Raw genomic sequence first — 20,574 nt, 5'->3', positions numbered from 1 at the left:
ATATTTCCAATAGAAAACATAACCCATTTCTACTATATTGCAGTTTCCCATGTGGATGTGTTCAAATGAAGAGGGCTGTCATTTGGTTCATTTCAGTCTGGGTGACAGACATCAAAGAGATGCTTTGGTAGTGGAGATATGCTGCATTGAGGCTGGCCATCAAAGAGCTCTGCATTCATTCACTGAACACCTTTTTTCCAGAAGCATTGTATTCACAGTAATCCTCTGAAGTGACCAGTTGCTCTCATCTACAGACAGATCCATGAACTGAACCAAAGAGATGTGCAGTATAAAGAAACACAACAGCTGGCAGCCTAAGAAGTACACAGGTACAGCACAGTACAATTGTAGATACTTTCCTTGAAGAATGCAGAAGTATACGCAACTGGTTCTGGGCAATGTGAAGAAAATCATATATCCTGATAAGTTTGGCCAAAAACCTATTTCACTAAATATTTTGGCAATGAGGATTTTGAGAAATACTCAGTGATGTGGATGTAATGAATAGAGATGTGTAGGAAAACAAGAGGACAGCTAGACAAGACTTGTAAGTTCAGAACATGTAATCACTTTGAAACCATGAACAGACAACACTTTCCATATATTACGATATCTTAAATCACAGACCATCTAGTCTCTTAACACAAAGTGAATGTAATATCGATATATGTTCGATATCCATGTACTAAATGTACTTCTGAAAAAGTAAAGCCACCCATTCGGCTGCAGAATGGACCCTGTTAGGTTTGTCCTTAGATTACAACTGATCCATCAAGTGTTGTAAATGATTTAATAAACCGTTATATATTGGTTAGAACTTATAGACTATTTTTAAAGGATTTCTTATAAGAAAGAGGTAACGTAAACTTTGAAATGTAAAAAAGCTTTTGCCAAATTTCATTTGGACGTGTGGAAGCAGGAAAGGTCCAGGTGCGTTCAATAACATTGGCAACGTGTTACTGTGCATGTTGTTCACTGCAGTGGTTCACTGGGCTCGTTAGTGTTATTAGTTCCACCTGTGCTGTCCCCTGTCTGACAAGTCAAACTGTCTGCTGTGAAAATGAACTTTTTGCTATAGGTGGAGGAAAAAGTATCCAAACAAGACTTAAAGGGAGCTTACCACACAAACCAAACACTCTCTCACTAGTAAAGGTCGTGCATTTAGAATGCTGTATTTTGTATACTAAAGTGCTGCTTTAAATAAAAATGATAGTTTGTCTCATATTTGTTGCTGTTAAGGTCTGTTATGTTTGAAGTTGATGTTAAACATACTTGTATTTCATTATTGAATTATATATGTGTTGCTTCACAACAGACTTTAGAGTGTTATACAAACGTTCACACTACATTGATGATATATCCTTGTTTTGGTGTTGCACAACCACTAAATGAAAACTGACTAAAGTCAGACCTACATAGCCACAAGTTGGTGTATTATTGTATTTTTGCTAGAATTTAGTCTAACCAAAATCTGCATAACTTCTAAGGGACAAAAGTAGTAAGACCTTTATCCTCTATGCAGTGGTTCTCAACTGGTGGGTCGCGGATCCGTTTCGAGTGGGTTGCAGATGTGTGAGTGAAGAAAAATAAATTGAATTTTTTTTTTGGAAAAACGTCAAACTTTTATTTTGAAGGCCCGATGTTCTAACGCTGTGCATGCAGTAGGCGTTGGACTGGAAGTACCAGACCATAAACGGTTTTGAAAACTTCTGTCACGTAGTGATCATCTTCTCAATAAAACATCTTTGCTGATGTTTTTTCGAGTCTTCTGGCCAATCAGAATCAAGATTGTTGCCGGTAGAACTATTATACTACTATACTTTATACATCCATGGGTACAACTTCAGATAAAAATGAACACATAATGAAATATGACCCCCGGTCTGATGATTAACAGGTCACAGAACAATGGGGGCAATCTATCCTACCCACAATTTAAAGTAAGTCACACAGACTCTCTCCTCTTTGCTCTTCTCTCTGTGTGGAGCAGCAAGTTCAGCTGTCGGAACAAAGTGAAAAACAAACAATGGCATAAAATATTATTAATATGTCGGGTAGTAATAGATTTATTTATTTTCTTCTCAGAGTGTACCAGAATGCGTAGTTTATATGTTAGTATTTCTAAAAATCTCCTGGGAGAATCCCCCCAGACCCCCCTGCTGGGGTTGGGTTTTCAGCATGTGTGCCTTTTTATATAGTTCAGCTTTGATTCCATCATCTCATTAAACCTTTTTAAAAGCATACTTTAGTTCTGTGAAGGGATATAAGGGATATATGCACTGTACTTCACTTTAATTAATATTGTATGCTGAAAAGCGTATATATTAGCACAATTTGTTATTGTTGAATAGATTTGAGTGGTTCAACATTTCGATTTATTTAGGAAAAAGTGGGTCCCGAGGCCTGACCAGTTGAGAACCACTGCTCTATTGAGTATATTGCACTCACCGCTGTGTTGTCCTTCAGAAGTATTTTTCTTCGAAGTTTGTTTGCCTCCGTCGGAGTCTTGTCTGCTCAGCACCTCGGACAGCGACTGGCGGGAACTCTGCCGCCCGGTTTGGCTCGACACGTTGAACCGGGCGCTCTTCTTCCGGACCCGGTCCACGGCCCGGTCCGACGCCCGGTCCACCGCCCGGTCCACGGCCCGGTCCGACTCCGGGGCGGACTGGCTCCTCTCCGGGTCATGGTTGTTCTCCGGTTCTGAACCCACTTTCACCAACGCATTTCTTGTCCGTGTTAGAGCAGAAGTCACCGAGCCCATCACTAAATAATTTTTTTTTAAAACGTTAAAAAGCGTCAGTTGGTATCGGTTACTCTGAGTTTACCATTAATTTTACTCAAAACCTGTTGAAACTTGACTCCATTTTTGTTTTACTCGCCATTTCCAACAAAAAAAAAGCGTGGAAAAAGAAAACACCCACCTCTGTCATTCACACACCGATGTCATGTTGGGCTCAGGTAACTTATAGCACGATATCGAAATGATTAACTGAGTTTAACCGGATCATGTCGGCATGTCCCCCCCGGTTTGTGTTTCCTCCGCCAGACGCGTCACGGGGAGAAAGTTGCTCCGTAGACAAACACACCGATCTCTCGGGGAAAACTCGCGAAAACAAGCGACATTAATTAACGGGAGAGTATCCCTGATTAATTAATGAGCAGAAATCCAACTCCATTGACTTAATTAAGCCTAATATTGATTATGATAATCAAAAACACCAGTAGGCCTACGCCCTCCTTCTTAAAATCACGTGTACGTAGGCTATCTAGGATAAATTATCGCGAGATTTAGTCATGGTCAAATTAGTTAATTGAAAGAATGGGATTATGAAGTATCTGGGTACTTCTGACAAAAAAGAAGCCTGCTGTTAATGTCCCACCACCGGAGGTAATTAAATGAACATTCATCACCGACAGATGGCAGTCAAATACAGCCAGTCTCTCTGTGAACTCAGGGAAGGTCTATTTGATCGGTTTTTGACTGATTCTGACTCAACAGCTCTTATTTTCCGTAGCCTACTGCACATTATCTCATTGTAGCATCAATGATTGTTATTTTATTGTGGAACCAGTGGCCTGTGTAAAGAGCATCATTTTGTGATAATAAAATGTGATTTTGGTTAACTTATTATAAATCTGTTTCTACTTTTTAAATCCTTTACATAAGTGTAGCAAAGCAATAGTTTAAGAGCACTTAATTAAAAAGGTCTGCAATCAAATATTTGTTTAAATAAAAGCACATCAGTATTATCAGTAAAATCTGGAAATGCTTAAGCAAAGTATCTCAAAACACAGTGAAACGGATTTTAGCCCTTATGCTGCCCACTGCTGGAAAAAGTTTGCATTGGATTGAATGCCCCACAATAGCCATTTTGAAAACTAAGCTAGTTTTAAAAAATGGATACAGTTGACAGTGTTCCACAGCTTGAATGTATCAACTGATACTTTTATTGTATTTGCCTATCAAGCACTTTTAAAGTATATGATAAGGTGGTGTATAAATGAACTTCACTTCGTTTTAATCATACATATGAAGAATGGTTCTACTACTTCTACCTACTACTCTATTTTCAAAAAGGCAATACCAGCAAGACTAGCACACACCAATACCAAACACAAGTATATGCACACAAATGAGTTTCAGTCTCACTGGTTTATTGCTGCATACAGGCAATTGTGACATTATCAGCATACAGATTTCCTGTAATGTGTGCATGCGGTATTGATCAAAAATACTACTATGGTTACAAAGAAAGATTTTTGTAGACCTCAATGAGGATTTCTAAGCTGTGCTGATTTCATTATTGTGTCTAAACAAATGTGACAAAAGGTAATACTTTCAGTAGAGGAGGAAGCAAAATACAGTCTGTGTGAACTAACAGGCATACTGGATCATCACATGGAAAGGCACTTTTCAAAGCGGTCTGCTTTCTGTGTTTTGGGTTGGTTTGCTTGCTTGTAGCCCCAGTGAAATGTGTTTCTTCGTATTGCTCTTATTGTTTTGCAAACACATTATTACTCCATGTCATTGTGGTTCTGGGTTGACTCGTTGATCACCTGAACAAAGATATAAAGAAAAGAGAAAGGTGAGCAGGGTTATTAGTCTGAGACCATCAGAAAACTACTTCATTGATTAGAAACCACTTGAAGCGAATTTTACCTGACCATCTCTGGTCTCAATGGTCTTAATGAGAACCTTCTTAGTTGTTGTAGCTTCAAAATGAGGTTTGGAATCCATCATTGTTTCTAAAAAAAAAAAAAAAAAGTGTGTTTATTATCTGCCTATATAATAAGCAATACTAACATTCCTGCTTACATGCACACTGTTATCCTACCTCTCAGGTTTAGGGATGAGAAGTTTGGCATTGGGGTGATTCTGAAATAAGAGAAAGTACAGTCCGAAGATCAATATCTGGTCTTTGCTGCATATCTGTAACATTCATTTGCATATCTGTCAAATCTTCATCCTTCACCTGTTCTCCTCTCCCTCCAGCAGCTTCCTGTAGGTGGCAATCTCAATGTCCAGGGCCATCTTGACATTGAGGAGGTCCTGGTACTCCCGGAGGTGACGGGCCATCTCGTCCTTCATGTTGTGAATGTCCTCCTCCAGGCGGCCAACGGTGTCCTGGTAACCACCTGTCTCCAGGGAGAAGTTCTCCTCTAGCTCGCTCATCTGGCGCTCCAAAGACTCATTCTGGGATGGCAGCCAAGTGAAAACAAAGGCATTTAGGCAGTGGAAATAACTTTAACTCATACGGTTGTTTTTTTTGCTTTTGTGACCTGTAAAAACAGCCCTCTCCTCTATTTGCTGTGTCATTATTTGAAGGCATGCAGCTTTTTCTGAACTGTTGGGCTCCGTTTGTTTGGTTCCAGCTATATATTGGTTGAAAACATTATTTTTTTGCATCATTATCTCGTAAAATACAGTGTAGGACTGAAGTTGAATACTCACAGTTCCTTTAAGAGAATCCACCTCGCAGGTAAGTGACTGAACTTGGCGTCTGTAGTCGTTGGCTTCTTGCTTGGCCACTCTCAGGGCCTCATTATTCCTGGCTGAAGCTTCGGTGAGGTCAGCAAACTGTCAACCAAACATAGACAGAGGAGGGGAGAACTGAGAAATCAACTGTTGAATAAATGATGAGTCAGAGGTTGAGGGAGAAGTGACTGGCAGATAGTGTAAACTGGGTTAATTGTGTAAGATGTGGCCAGACGTGACACAGCAGCTTGGTTGTCAAAGCAGTAAGCATGTGATGATTTAAAAATATCATGTGACGATTAGCATGGCCAAAATAATTGAGATTCACAATATTATACTAATAATCATAAAAATATGCTTTTTATTATTGAATCACAGATAGGAATATTTTTAAATTAATATCCCCATGCATAAATAAAGGATAATTAATTTTAAAATTGCAACATTATATGAGTCTATTATTTCTCCCATGAGTATTGCTGTGTTTTCTTATAATCAGTTATTATTTTCCAGCTTTTTTAAATCACTTATGTGAGGATATTTACCATTATCCTGATAATGGAAATTCACCACAATCGACATGTTGTCTGTGTTTTTATATCCAAATACTATTCAGATTTCACAGGTGGTTTGGAACTTGGTCAGCCATTTTTGCCTCGGCAAATTATTGTTATTACTGCCAAAAACAATGCCAATGAGGGTCATTAAACTGAGCTGGGGATCAGAAAAACAAAACAACAAGGGTGAAAGACACTAAAATGTTCAAGGGGTTCTGCGGGGTCGGTTGAGTTACCACTATGAGAAACAGTTTCCCAGTAGGATTAGATATGTGATCAATTACTAATACATTGATTATACATTTAATACATTTGTATCTCTTAGATGAAGCTCAGCGCAAGTTCTTTCAGGAAGACTGGTATACTCCGCAGCTGCTTATAATCAGCTCATCACGGGCTTCCTGCTAACCTATTACATTCACCTCAATCTCAGCAGCCAATCATCGTGCTGCAGCCAAACTTTAAAATGGTTCTCCTCTCTCCTGCAGTCAGCTGTGATTTCAGGTGTTCATGCTGCCGACCACCTCCTCCCCATCCACCTCCTTTCATCACATCCAGTGCCAGGAGAGCTAATCCAAAGACCTCATCACATCCCCTCTTCATCCCATCTCCTCATCAAATTCAGATCTTCAGCATCATCACCTGTATCTAGACCCCGGGGGGGTTCCCTATGCTCATGGCTGCATCCCCCTTTAGATATACGATTTCAGGATCGAGGTCTTATCGCCAAAGACTAACATTTATCACATGTGTCAATAAATGTTCTTTAAACAAAATGAAGTCTCTCCTGATTGAAATGTTATCAGTGTCTTATGTTGTGAAGCGCTTCGGGATTTGTCTTGGCAGATGAGTAGCGCTATATAAATTCAATTTATTATTATTATTATTATTATAGTCCATTGTATTTACCTTGGATTTGTACCAGTCCTCAGACTCATGGAGGTTTTTGGAGGCCAAGTTCTCATACTGCAGGCGCACGTCTCTCAGAGCAGCAGTCAGGTCAGGTTTGACCATCTCCATGTCCACCTGCACATGATGCTGCTGCTGGATCTGGGTCTGCATCTCAAGCATTTCCTGCAATACAATCAACAACATATACAAATACTTCCAAAATAGTAGGCAGACTATTTTTATTTTGCTCTTATAACTTTCCTGGCTGTATTAAATTGCTCTGATCCATTGAACCCGACCAACTTGGTCCTGGCCAGATTAACAAATACCTCAAATTATTTGGCACAGTATTCATTAGGGGTGGTTTAGTTTATGAGGCAGTACACGCATAGTAGTTATGCAGTAGACTGGTTGAGCTTTAGCCCAACAAAAGAAAACTTACCTCATCATGCAGCTTCTTGAGGAAGTTGATTTCATCCTGGAGCGATTCGACCTTCCGCTCCAGGTCCAGTCTGGCGAGGGCAGCATTGTCCACATCCTGTGTAGTGACAATGACTCCTAATAAGGTGACTTGTGAAGGTGACATGAATATTGCATTATATGTTGCTGACATAGACAGAAAATGCCCTTCCACACATGCTGTACAGGCACACTCACGCAACAGCTACCTACACAAAATGACCCATCGTGCAGCAAGGTCACAAACACATGCATCCAATAGAAATTAACTGAGGCACATGACAAGTGTCCCTGCAGATGTTTTCTCGTGATTTACATGAGTTGTTTACACTGCAGTACCTTTTACACAGTCTTTAAGTACTTTACAGGCACATTTGCAGTGGTTGAACTGCACTACAGTTTATCCCTATAATGCACTTTATTTCATGTCAGGTACTAGCTTACTCACAGGTTAAGATTTGACATGGAACACATATTAAAGCGTCATAAAAGTATACAAGTACCTATAAAGTATAAATGTATAACGTACCTATTATAGGCAACATATTGGAAGATTACAACCAAAAGTGATACTAATAAACAACATAATGTATTATTAATAATATGACACTCTGAAAGGGGTTTCAGGATAATGAGGTTTTTTTCCCCTATGGTACATTTGCCTACTTTTACCTGAATGCATGATTTGACCTTGTTGTATTTTTGGATTCAGGTATATCTCCAAATATTCTGTGAGATTGTTTCAATACATTTAGGAATTCCTTTGATTTAATAAAAGGAGTAGAGCACCCAGAGCCACAAAACATTATTCAAGAGGCTCTTGATCCCATGTGTCGTTACCAAACTGCATTCTTAACCTGATAGTCTCTTTTTTATAGAATTTAAGTAATTCCTCTGAAGGTTCCGTTAAAAGTAATAAGGACATCTTACCATGTTATACCTGAATGCAGCAAAGCATGACGCAAATGTCCTCTTATGACCAAGAAAATACATTTTACAAATATTAGGGGGGGGGGGCTCTTTCTTCAGTGTTTAAAAAAAGAAAAGAAGATGAATGGCTTACTTTTAAAAAGCACATGACTGGTAAACACATGAGTTAGAGTCATACTTTTGCATGACTTTAAGGAGAAACTCAGTTTTATAGATCTGTCAATGTAAGTGTATAATTGCAAGTTGACTAAATACTTTTCAGCCCTACATTGTATTGCAATCAAAACAGCAAACTATATATTATTGTATTTTCTCCTCTGTTCATGCGCCATCGCAGTGCAACACACCACTGTGCTTTGTCAGGGCGTTGGCAGGCTGGTAATTGAGGTATCAGCAAATGAAGGAGCTTTGCCCCTGCTCTAATGCCACAAACAAAGTGTGCTATTCAGCAGGGTTTCCCAACAGGCCCGGGGCTGGAAGAGTGACTGTCTGCCTGACTGGGCGAGAGCCGTCTGCTGGCCCTGCATTGTTGACTGTGTGCCACCATGGCAGGCCCCAGTGGACTTCCTTCCTGTCATTCATATAGACAAGGTTGAGATGGTACAATGTATTGATAATGCACTGCAAGCCCTAAAAAGCACATCACTGGAAAGTTGAGTTGTGTTACAGGAAATGCACCTCATTTTTCTTTTGTTTTCTACCGTGACACTCATTTGAAACTCTTTGCACAGCTCATTATCACTTCACTAATAACCATGGACCCAGTGATATAGAACAATCAATGACTAGCCCATTAAGAGTGAGATTTTAATGTGCTGATGCTCTCCCAGAATGAGACACTCGGATCACATGGTGGCTTGTCTTTTCGCTCTGATAATCACATTGGCTCGACACTGTTGTTGTGCCCAGCTTATTCAGTGTGACCAGTCAGACTTAAAAAGATCTCGTCTCGTTGCAGGCCTGATTTAACTCAACAGCCACAACTTGGCCTTTTGTACCAGGACAGGGTCAGTTCTGCTCTATGGTTATTTCAGCTCATGGCTATAATCTGCTGTTGTGCCATCAGAAAAGCTCATTCCTGTCTCTGCAGCTCATAAGCAATATTTAGATCATGAGAAAATGGGAACGTTAGAAGACATCACTAAGAGACTCATAGAGATAATTGAGGTTTATCTAATCTCTTTGACATCACTTGTCATCAATTTAAGGTTGTATTTAAGCCGGAATAGCAGTGTTCATTCAAATTACTGCAGTTGAAAAGGTTATTCCCTATAATCACTCTATTTGCAAAATCCCTATCCGTCACAATAACTTAACAGATTCAGAGATTTCCGTGATGCTTAGAGAGTGAAAACGCTTAATTTCACTTGAGTCATACATTACCTGTCTGAAGCTCTGCATGCTGTGCTCAGCCTCCTCCCTCTGAGATGTCTCATCCTGCAACCTGCAAAGATAGACGAAAAACATTCATTATTTTTTAAAGTGGATGGCACTCTTTAACCTCAAAAACAGACATCACTCCTTGTTCTGGCTCCACTTCTTCATGCTTGCAAACATTGCAGTGACAGAGCTGCGGCAGCATTTTCAAGACCAGGATTTTGCGCAGTGCCCAGCATTTAGACTCAGCCTGTATTAAAGCCTATAATAAGTTCATGAATAAAAAGCAAGCCGTGTACATAATTAAAATAGCGGATCTGCTTTGTAAGCCTGATACAACTAAATCTGGAGTTTCTTTAACATCACAGAGTGCAGAAAAGTGACGTGCCACGCCTCCTACTTCTCTCTCAGCCTGTCGATGTCGTCTGCCAGGTTGTCCCGGTACACCTCCACCCGGGCCTTGTCGTTGGTGAGCTGGTCCACTTGGTGCCTCAGCTCCCGCATCTCGTCCTCGTACAGATCTCCCACCCGGGACGTGCCTTTGCCCCGCAGCTGCTCCAGCTCCGCCAGCAGGATCTTGTTCTGCTGCTCCAAGAAGCGCACCTTGTCGATGTAGTTTGCAAAGCGGTCGTTGAGAGACTGCATCTGCACCTTCTCGTTGGTGCGGTTCGTCATGAACTCGGTGTTTATGGCGTCGGACAAGGAAAAGTCCAAGTTGTCAGAGGACAGCCGGGGCATGGCTGCGCTGCTCCGGAGCCTCTGGGTCTTGGTTGCGTACATGGTCGGGGCGGAGGAGAGCCCGTAGGAGACCCGGGTGGAGCGCACCGGGCTGGAGAACTGGCGACTGGAGTAGCTGCTCCTCGTCGCTACTTTCTCCCCGCCAAACATCTTTTTGTAGGAAGAATGTGGAACTCTGTGAGACATCTTGCTGGTTTATGTTCAGGTAATGGCTCAGTACTGCTCTTGTCCAAACTGCATCAGCGGAGTGCGCTTGGGAAGGCGTTTCCTACACCACTATTAATTTATAGTCTCCTCCTCATGCAAATTACTCTACGGTGACTTGAGTGACACCCTCACCATCCAATCAGAGAACAGAACATACGAAGGTTTTCTTTCAGGTTCATAACAGATCCTGGATCACAAGGCAACACCGTCATTGGGCAGAATAAAGGGAGGCTATGTGAATTGCTCTGTTCTCATTTAACATTAAAAGTCACTTTAAAAAGGAGTTGAAATCACATTTGGGTAATCACATTGCTTTAAATAACACATGAGTGTCAGGAGATGCTGATTGGGCTATTTATGGTTCTTTTGAGGATTTATTTTGGATGTTTGACAAATCTGTCCACAAATAATAGAAAGCACTAAACAAATAAGATAGTGGTCTCTTCTTCAAAAACGTTCTAAGTTTAACTTGGTATTTATTGGGACACAGAAGATGAAAATAAAAAGGTCACATTTAAATGTGTTACTCTGGGAGAGAAAAGGGTTTTCCCACGGCTTTGTCCAAGGAAACTTTAATTCTCCCATTCCAGATTTGAGATAATGCACTACTGACAATTGCTTCCTGTTACCTGATTTATCTATTTAATCCCCTCGTCTCATGCTTTGGAGAGAAGAAGAAAAAAAAAAATCACACACTCTACAGTACATGCATTTTCACCCTTCGTAGGTTTGTCCCATCTATTTTACGGAGCATTGTAACCGTTAGACTGATGCTCAAACTTTTTTTTATTGGGTGTGTGTTCATATTAGTGCATATTATGTGTACTTCCTTTTGCGTATGTGAGTGAGAAAGAAAAGGGCAAGTCAGCAGTTTCACAATTGTTAATCAGGTTAAGAGGACATCATGCAAAGGACTGAACAGGCAAACACATATTAATCCTGCTGACTTATCTATATACACATAAGTATTTGATGATGACATACTCAAGAAATGTATGAAAACAGAACGTAACAGAGGTTTTGGTGGGGTACAAATCAAAGCCATCCAATACCTGCAGGTTTGCTGAAACCTTTTGTAAGTGTCTGTTTCTTATTAGTCTCTTTTTCTTCAGATTGACCTGCAGCAAATCACAAAACATACCAGATATGTCAGATGAGACTCCCTTTTTCCTTGTCTGTACTTCTGTGGCTTGCCTTTCTCTTTCCTCTCCATACAGAGCTGTCAGTGCTGCAGTGCTGCTGACTAGCTGAGGGTCAGTGATTGTGAGGGGAGACGCAGGGCAGCAGAGCTGAGACAGTGACACTCTACCCCTCAGACACACTGCACTGGTGCTGCTGGGTCTTCTGTGCTCAGTGATGTTTTTCTTTGATTTATAGCACAGATACACAGATAACAGATATTTCTTTCAAAGTGAATTTCACATGTTTGCCTCGAGGGCTGCAGAGGTTTCAGGTTGGCACTGTGCCCATGATAAATGACTGTGCAGGGTTATCTTTGTGAAGCAGAGGCTGAAAAAAGTGCTGTGTTAAACATCAAGTCTTGTTTGGCTAAGCAAAATGGAGGACAAGTTAAAGGTTGTAGAATATAAATCCATATCCACGTATTTGCAAGAAAAACAAAGATTCATTTTTTTTTTTTAGTATTTGAGTTGTACATATTTCAAAACGCGAAGTGTAATAACTGCAGTTGCCTCCCTGTCACTGAGAATGACAAAGATCCTCAGTGAAGCACAAGCCCATGTTTCTCACTAAATTGTAAGTACAACTTATTAAAAAGATCAGTTCAATGCAACTAATGTCATCTTAGTGTTATTGCATGATGTTAAAATTGGTTTGCCATGAATTTAGTGATGGATTGTAAACATTTGAAATAAGTATAAGAAATGAAGTGTTTCTCAGTTACAAGGTTGTTGTTTTAATAAATCAGACACTCATGGTGCAGCGCTGTACTGTACCTCTTTATATAGGCATTTTGTCCCTAACAAATAGTTTTTGCGCTGATCAGGGGGTACTTGGCTGACATTTTTTTTCAAAGGGGGTACATTATTGAAAAGAGTTTGAGAACCACTGGGATAGAGTATACAGAGTAGCATACATGAAACTACTTAAAGCACACAAACCTCATAATACACAAGTACAGTACTCCAGTAAATATTCTTTCCACTACTGCTCGTATGCAGTAACTTTGGAAAATGCCAGCCAGAACATGGAGATTATTGGACATTATTTTTCTTTACTCAATGACATTAAGAAATCAATAAAGTAACACTTTCCGGAGTGTGCAAAGCGCCACATAGAACAAGCTCTGAAGCTATTTTAGATCTAACTCTGTTGAGAAACAGTACAACAATAATCTTGTGAAGACTGAAGTCACAGGACATGATATTCTAAAAGTGTGATTACAGGCACATCAGGGCTGTCGTAATATTAGTTTTTGCTCACTTTTTTAGGGTTTTTTAGGCTTTTGGGGAGGGAGACAAAATGAGATTGGAGAGCAACGTAAAATAATTAAGATGTGCTGGATTATTAATTCAATATAAAAATATGTTGGTTTTTATTACACACTATAGATATTTCAATCTTTTGGTTAAAAAAGGTAAAACCTAATCAAAGATATTCTCTCTTTTCTCAATTTTGGTTGGTTAGGTTTGTGTGAGTTATGTTTATAAAACCCAATGTTTTTATATTTGTTTTATATTTGTTTTCTAGCTATGGTATAGCTAGCATTGGACCAAAGAACTGGCTAAGTGTTGTGGTGGTTAAAAAAGGGGAAGTCCCCTGATTTAACACAGCAACGTTCTGTTTACAGGTTTGTCTATGCAAATGCAGCAAAGTGAGGGGTGCAAGGACCAAAACAAGGGCTCAAGTCCAATACATAGAGGAATTACCTTTCTAAAGCAGGCAATGGAAAATCTCATGGTCAACACTCACTCAGAGGCAGGGGGGCTGCAAAAATTCCTGCTCCACGGCCCATTATGAGCCAGCGCTGCCGGTGTTTGACACAGAGATACAGGGGAAGCCGGGATTGTCACAGACAGAGCAGGGATTGTGTATTGCTGATCTGTCACCTAACTGCAGCGAGAGAATGCAGACAGTAGGCCGTAATTATTGTTTGTAGCCCGGTGTTTGGCACTGCCATAGTTTAGACCAAATAGCTGTCATTCTTGGCAATGTTTTGAATGTATCGTTTGTCCTTTTATTTCTGTTGCTCAGGTTCCAGTTTCCCTCTGAAGGCATAAATTCTGCAGGGGAGCTCGTTAAAAAAATAACACAACAGGAATAGAAGAAGAATCAAATAAGGCAAAATATAAGTCAGCCTGTAATGGGACAGGGCAACAGTTAAGTTAGATCTTGTTTCTGGGTGTCATCGATTGAAAACCGCAAGCACTGGGCAGCAAAAAGGCTTCCTTTGTTCCATCTCCCATGATTGTGAATCACAGACCCTCGCGACCTGTAGCCATAGCAATGGTCCCAACTTTATTTAACAGCAATGAAACCCAGACAGACACAGATTCCTGTTCATGGACATGAACTCTTTCTGGAAATAAAATATGTATTTTTGTACAAGTTGCAGAAAAATATTGTTTGTACTGTGCAGTTTGCAACACTGTGCCCCTATTATACATTGGTTAGTTTTTTGTTTTGCTTGGTGTTTATTTTTGGTCCGATAAATTAGTTGGGTTCTTTGTGGGTCATGACATGGTAGATTTAGTGGAGGGAGTGCTGCAACACAATTGGGTTTGTAGCGCCTCAGTGAATGCATGGAGATGCTGAAGTAAATCTGAATGTGAGAAAGAAGGGCTGTATATCAATGCCACGGAGCACCAGCGAGCTTAAGCAAAGTCTGTGCTTTTTATTGGTGGCGGAAATAAAAAGTTAAATAAATTGTAAAGGATTAAAGTAGTTTCCAACTAATAATGGCTTTTAACAAAAAAGCAACGTCGCATTTATGACCCTTGAACATTTCACAAGCCTATGAGTTGTTAACCCCTCATAACTCAGATGTTTTCTTTCAGATAAAAACATATTTTTTGGAGGCAAAACTTTCACATTTTCCCCATCTAAGTTAGTGTTAGTGATCAACAACATGAGCAGATTAACGACGGCCGTTTATTTTGGGGAATATAGAGTTTTTACACTGAATACCTTTCATCCAAATAACAGGGGAATTAGACTGCCGTGGCGATTTTCCAAATCTCCATAGTGACCGACAAAACCCTTGGAAAGTATCCAAGAATGGCCGTTTTGCAAAGACCTCTCTCTCACTCTCTTTGTCTTCTCTTTCTTTGTCTCTCTGTGTGTGTGTGTGTGTGTGTGTGTGTGTGTGTGTGTGTGTGTGTGTGTGTGTGTGTGTGTGTGTGTGTGTGTGTGTGTGTGTGTGTGTGTGTGTGTGTGTGTGTGTGTGTGTGTGTGTGTGTGTGTTTGCAGGGAGTGATCGGGTCAGGGAACAGGAGAGATAACAGGGCAAGATAAACTTCCCAGCATTTACCTCTGTCATTAGCACATCATATGTTGGCAAATGTACAGCATCAAATTCTCAAATGGATCATCCCTATGGCAAATCACACACTTATTTCAAGTAGAGTGTCTGGCAACACCTATTTGGAGCCAGTCTTTCAGAAAGTGTCACTTACATATGTCTGACTGTTGCAGGGGGCATCTCCCTGGCCGACTGACAGCTGCAGATGACACCTCTCCTCTTCTCATCTTCCTCAAGGTGAGTGGATAAGGGTAAAACAAACCCTTGAAGTGTGAACGGAGAAAAATAAATACACATATGATACCTGTGTATAACTCACCATAACAATTTTCTTTCCTTACTCTGAAAATTATTGATTTAAATTCTCTTTTTGACACTTTGAGATGGTCATTTAGAGAGATTAGATAGAAATCCTTCTAAGTTTGGGGCCAGAGTTGTGACTTTAGTTCTAAAAAGAAAAGATATTGTCCAGGCCTAAGGCTCATTCCAAATGCACGTGCTTCTCTTAGTTAATACCCGTATGAAAGTCAAATGTCACCACAGGCCAGAGATGCTTATAGGCAATCATCATAAATGGGTTTATTCTAACAAGTCTGTATCTCGCATCCAAATTTTAAAAAAGGGGACAAAAAGATTGCTGTTGAGAAAAGCATTTAGTGAAAAACACAAAATGTATTACTGCAATCAACTTTGCAATAAACCTCTAACTAGCTTCAATTGACTGTTTGGCTTCAGCAGTGACTCAAGCCATGAAATCAGCTGATGTAATGCAGTTGAAATATATTCACGGCTGTTTGTTTATTTGTTCATAACCAACAAACAATGTGTTAGCTTTTATTTTTCTTTAAAAATAGTATGTTGAATATAGGGTTGAGGTTGAAAGTGGGTATTCCATGGAATGCTCTTAACATCCCGATAGCAATGAATAAATTAAATGCTTTGACAATAAATATATACAAATATGTCATCTGTGGAAGCCGTAGCGCTGTAAAAAGCACGACCAATTATCTGCCTCGGCCCGGCTAAAATAACTGGATGGCCTACCTGCCTGTCAGCCTTCCATCTGTGCACAAACTTATCTCGTGCCCTCATTGGTCATGTGCGCGTTCGTGTGTGTTGGAGGAGTGGCTCTGTAAGGAAGGGGCAGATCTTTTTCGGTTCGCACTCGAGCTGGTTTCTCCATTCGTACCTACCCTACCTTTAAGCTTACTTAAAGGGCCCATGTCATGGCCATTTCCACTGATCATAATTACATTGTTGAGGTATACTAAAATAGATTTATACTGTGCAATTTTCCAAACTCACATTGGTTTCGCATACAGCATCTCTGTCAAGCATGTGTATTCAGCAGTATTCACTCTCTCCACTAAACGACTCGTTGGAGCTCTTGCCCCCCCCTCCCTGTGAGCCTAGTGTGCTCCGATTGCTCAGCTCGGCCACTCTGTTCTGATTAGTCAACCACCAGAGAGGCTCCGCCCGCTTTTTTCGGGGAACATCAGTGTAATAATGGCGTCGGTACAGCTGATATTTTATACTAACTAACCGAACTGAACCTACAACTGTTGTTATAGAAGAGTGTGACGGCCCCAGGGCCTTTGTGCAGGTGTGTTGCAGGGCTTACGGTGGGGTGGAGCTGAAGAGGGTAATCAGCGCGATCACGGACACCTCCGTAGCCGGTGCTATTAATCCCAGCGGCCCGGAGTCTCTCCAAAGCGGCTGCAGAAGGACGAACTCAGCGCTCCTCTCCCCTCGACCACCTATCTCTGCATTTCCCACATAAATGTGCCGTGGTTTTGTAAACTCGTGTATGTCTCCTTGCCTTTCCGTTGTGGCCTACGAGCCGGTCATAACAAAGAGTAAGTTATTTTTACCTGTAATAAACTACTACTGTTTGATGAGAAATCAAATCATGGTTTGCTATATATGAATGATATGTTATAGGGGCAAATAATTCAGGGAAGAAAGGATAGGCCTACTAAGTATTTCCATTAAACTTTATTTTTAGAAATGTACAAAATGAACATAAATATACATATATACACACGGTATATCATCCATTCCTCCTCGCATCTTGCCTGCGCACAGCCGTTGCGGTGCCTTTTAGCACGAGGCCTCAGTAGTAGTAGTAGTAGAAGTCCCGTCCCCGTCATGGATTGTCCGCCAGGATCTGGCTGGACGAAATCAAATGCAAATCACAAAATATTAGAGAAACTTAGTTGTTTTAGATTCGTTAGTAGTAGTTGTGGTAGGAGTGTGGATCTATCTAATGAACAGCTTGCCTGCTAATATGCTAACCTAGCTTTGTTTACCTTGGTAGCTAACACGATATGAACGTTAGCTTGGAGGAACGGCAACTATAATGGAGTGTAATAAAACTACTATGAACAAAAGCTAGTGGTTCATATTAGGCTAGCAATAACGTGTTTATAATTGCAATCGTATACGGGTATTCTGCTACGTTCGGTCATACATTGTAATTTGCATGAATACATTGTTTTGCGCTAGCATACAGCTAGCCTCGTTAGCTATACATGCAGTATATGTACTGTCACAATGTACGGTAAATCACCCGGAGTATACTGTATGAGTATTCCGTGTGTGTGACTGCAGACATTCTCCTGCCATGACAAACATGTAAGGCCATCTGCTGACATTGTAGTTGATATATTTAAACGCTAGCAACGTAGCATCACAAAAATGTTTTTCCGACCAAACCTAGCTCTAGCTCCGTGTGTTAGATCGGTTGCATACACTCTACGCCAGCTATAATGTAATTACGTTTCGCGACTGACCGCACGGCAAATCACCCGGAGTATACTGTCAATAGGTATTTTGTGTGTGAATGCAGACATTCTCCTGCTATGAGATACATGTATGCAAGGCCATCTGCTGATATTAGAGTTGATATATGGAAACTCTAGCAACTTAGTTAGCACAGTTAGCACTGTGTCAATGGCTTAGCAGTCCAACACAGTTTACACATTTAAACAGTCTTGTTTGATAAATACACAAATAACAATGCAAACTTACAGGTTGTGTACCCGGATCTTCCCCTGCTCCAAACGGTCCAAACAAGCTGTGCATATCCGGCCTCAAACTGGGCAATGTTTTGGAAGCTTTCGTCTGTGAAATGCCGGTTCTTCGAACCTCTGGAGGAACACGCCGCTGCTGGTGTGGCCATAGCTCTTCGGGATTGGTCCATTTCGTTCCGGGTACCGCATGACATCAGGCGGTACCCGGAAGAATCAAATGGGCAGTGACGTATCTCCAACGAGGCGTTTTGGGGAGGTATTTTCTGTGTTAGAGTTTTACTCGCTCCAGGGTGTACTTTGAGGGTTTTGACTCTGCACACCGTTTACATGCATAAAAACCTTCATAACACACAAGGGGACGGGTAATAACCGGAAAAGCATGACATGGGAGCTTTAACACGTTACAAGACCAATTAAAAGTTTAACTCTATTGGCAAACAGTGCTTTATCAACACATCCAGCAAATATTTTAGCAACATTAATAATGGGAGTTATCTTTAAGCATTGTAATATCTGGCAGTTTTCTATTAACATACATCCGGGACACTGGGGTAAGTCTTCACTCTCTTAAAGATAAGCTAAGCTAACTGTGGATGTTTGACACGTTTACAAAAGGTAGTTTTAAAACACTTACCGGTGGTTCAATTGGAAACGTGCGAGACTCTTCTAATCAGTTGGGTGTAAAGAAATCCTGTTTCAAGTATTATTGTATAAAAAATGTCCAACTTGAGATTCTGTTTACTATCCAGGTAGTTTTTATTTATACATCCATGAGGTAGCTGGCAGGTGGACGCCGCCATCTTTGTTTTGATTTGGGACTTGAGTTGCAACTTTTGGCAGCAAGGGAAACAGGTAAATAATCGTAATCACTCAGCGGACGGAATTTATTTTCTTACAGGTGAATAAACGATAATTGTATCCGGATAATTATGCACTTAGACATATTAACAGTTGTGTTAAGTAACTAGTGATGGCGAGATGAAGCCTTATGAAGCTTTGAAGCTTTCCAGCCAATTGGTTCGCTCAAGGGTTCATCTCGTGAGGCTTCATTTGAGCACAAACCCCCCTGTTGGTCAAAGTGTGTAAAACAGGCAGATATGACATCTCAACAGTGTGCTCTTTCTTATACTGAGTTCCCAATGAGTAAAGCCTTAGAATAACTCTAAACAATTAACAGGAAATCATATTTTCATGTAATCAAGTTGTATCAAATATTATATTTTAAATAAAAATGGGTAACAATAAAAATATCCCCAAAAAATGTCTAATAAATAAAATATTAATACAAATGTAATAAATAATATTAAATAAAAACATTAAATAAAAAATGATACAAATAAAGCATTTCAAACATCAATACAAGACGTAGGTGTGGTTGTGCCTGGGTAAAATAATGTTAGCAATCACAAACCTCCGAAGGACGCTCCACCACCTCCGAAAGATTTAGTAAATACAGATCTAAGCAGCAGACCATAAATCCCGAGTATGGCAGTATGTTTCAAATGTGTAACCATCCATCAACACTGTATTTTTGGTGGGAATGTGTGTTGGAGAAATGTCTTGTATAAAAAAATAAAGAATTCAATAATTACACAAAACAAAGAAATAATATAAAAAAAGAACAATAAACAATGACTTTTACTACAAGATCTGAATACTTCTTCCACCTCTAGATCTTAAGACTGATGGTTATAAGTCTTAAGATGAATCTTAATCAGATACTAAATTATGCTAAGTGAAGTATGCTAAACTAACAGACAATGTGAATAAACACACCCGATCCTCCTATAAATGAAGTGCTTTTAAATGCACCTGTCATGTAGTACTTCTCAGCCCATTGCCTACTGTGAATCTGTATGGAGCTTTCCAAAGTCTAAGAAAAAATGTGTTATGATGCACTGAAACAGAACACAGCCTTGTTGAGTTGAGTTGAGTTGAGTTGGATTGAAGCCCCTTTCTAACAGTTACACAACACAATTTAAAAAATGAAACATGCTTTATTAAATCAAAAATCTTACAGCTAAAGACATCTGAAATTTGTTATGAATTAAGGAATTTTGTTTGCACAGAATAATCAGATCTCAAATGCCACACAGTATGTGCCTGTTTGATGCCTGAAACATGCATTGCACACAGATAAAGAACCCAGACAGCGATAAAATCAAATATACCTATCAGAATAATCTGGTTTACTTGGCATAATAGTATCTGATGTATTGCATTATATTCAATAAGAAAATGATCACCTTTAATACTTGTAACAACACTTTATACAGTTATGTAAAGTCAGGAGCACTGAATCAGTAACCCAAAACGTTTGTAGTTGCTGCTACTGTTATTTTGACATTAACTAATAAGAGGCACAACTCTCTTCAACCACCACACATACAGTATGTAGGTCCATTGACACCGTTTTTTGTCTACTTT

General features: G+C 40.0%; 1 protein-coding gene across 1 annotated transcript; it reads right to left on the bottom strand.

Annotated features, from left to right (window-relative positions):
- Positions 1–4,120: 4,120 nt before the first annotated feature.
- LOC117482545 (vimentin A2-like) lies at positions 4,121–10,667 on the bottom strand. The gene is made up of 9 exons (XM_034130667.1): positions 10,091–10,667; positions 9,697–9,757; positions 7,367–7,462; positions 6,943–7,107; positions 5,453–5,578; positions 4,974–5,194; positions 4,836–4,876; positions 4,661–4,746; positions 4,121–4,557 (listed from the first exon to the last, which is right to left on the bottom strand). The coding sequence occupies exons 1-9, from the start codon at positions 10,612–10,614 to the stop codon at positions 4,516–4,518; spliced, it is 1,362 nt and encodes a 453-aa protein (XP_033986558.1). The 5' UTR covers positions 10,615–10,667; the 3' UTR covers positions 4,121–4,515.
- Between the last annotated feature and the right edge of the window lie 9,907 nt (positions 10,668–20,574).

Source organism: Trematomus bernacchii, unplaced genomic scaffold (genome assembly GCF_902827165.1).
Source record: "Trematomus bernacchii unplaced genomic scaffold, fTreBer1.1, whole genome shotgun sequence".
Classification (NCBI taxonomy): domain Eukaryota; kingdom Metazoa; phylum Chordata; class Actinopteri; order Perciformes; family Nototheniidae; genus Trematomus; species Trematomus bernacchii.
Note: the sequence above shows the minus strand (reverse complement) of the source record. Positions and strands in the feature narration are given on the sequence as shown.

Excerpts from the sequence above, each read along its gene's own strand:
- LOC117482545 (XM_034130667.1), bottom strand. The coding sequence starts at position 10,614 with ATGTCTCACAGAGTTCCACATTCTTCCTACAAAAAGATGTTTGGCGGG. Across the intron at positions 7,108-7,366 it reads TCAAGAAGCTGCATGATGAG|GAAATGCTTGAGATGCAGAC; the intron begins GTAAGTTTTCTT and ends ATTGTATTGCAG. Across the intron at positions 4,877-4,973 it reads CTGGAGGGAGAGGAGAACAG|AATCACCCCAATGCCAAACT; the intron begins GTGAAGGATGAA and ends CTCTTATTTCAG.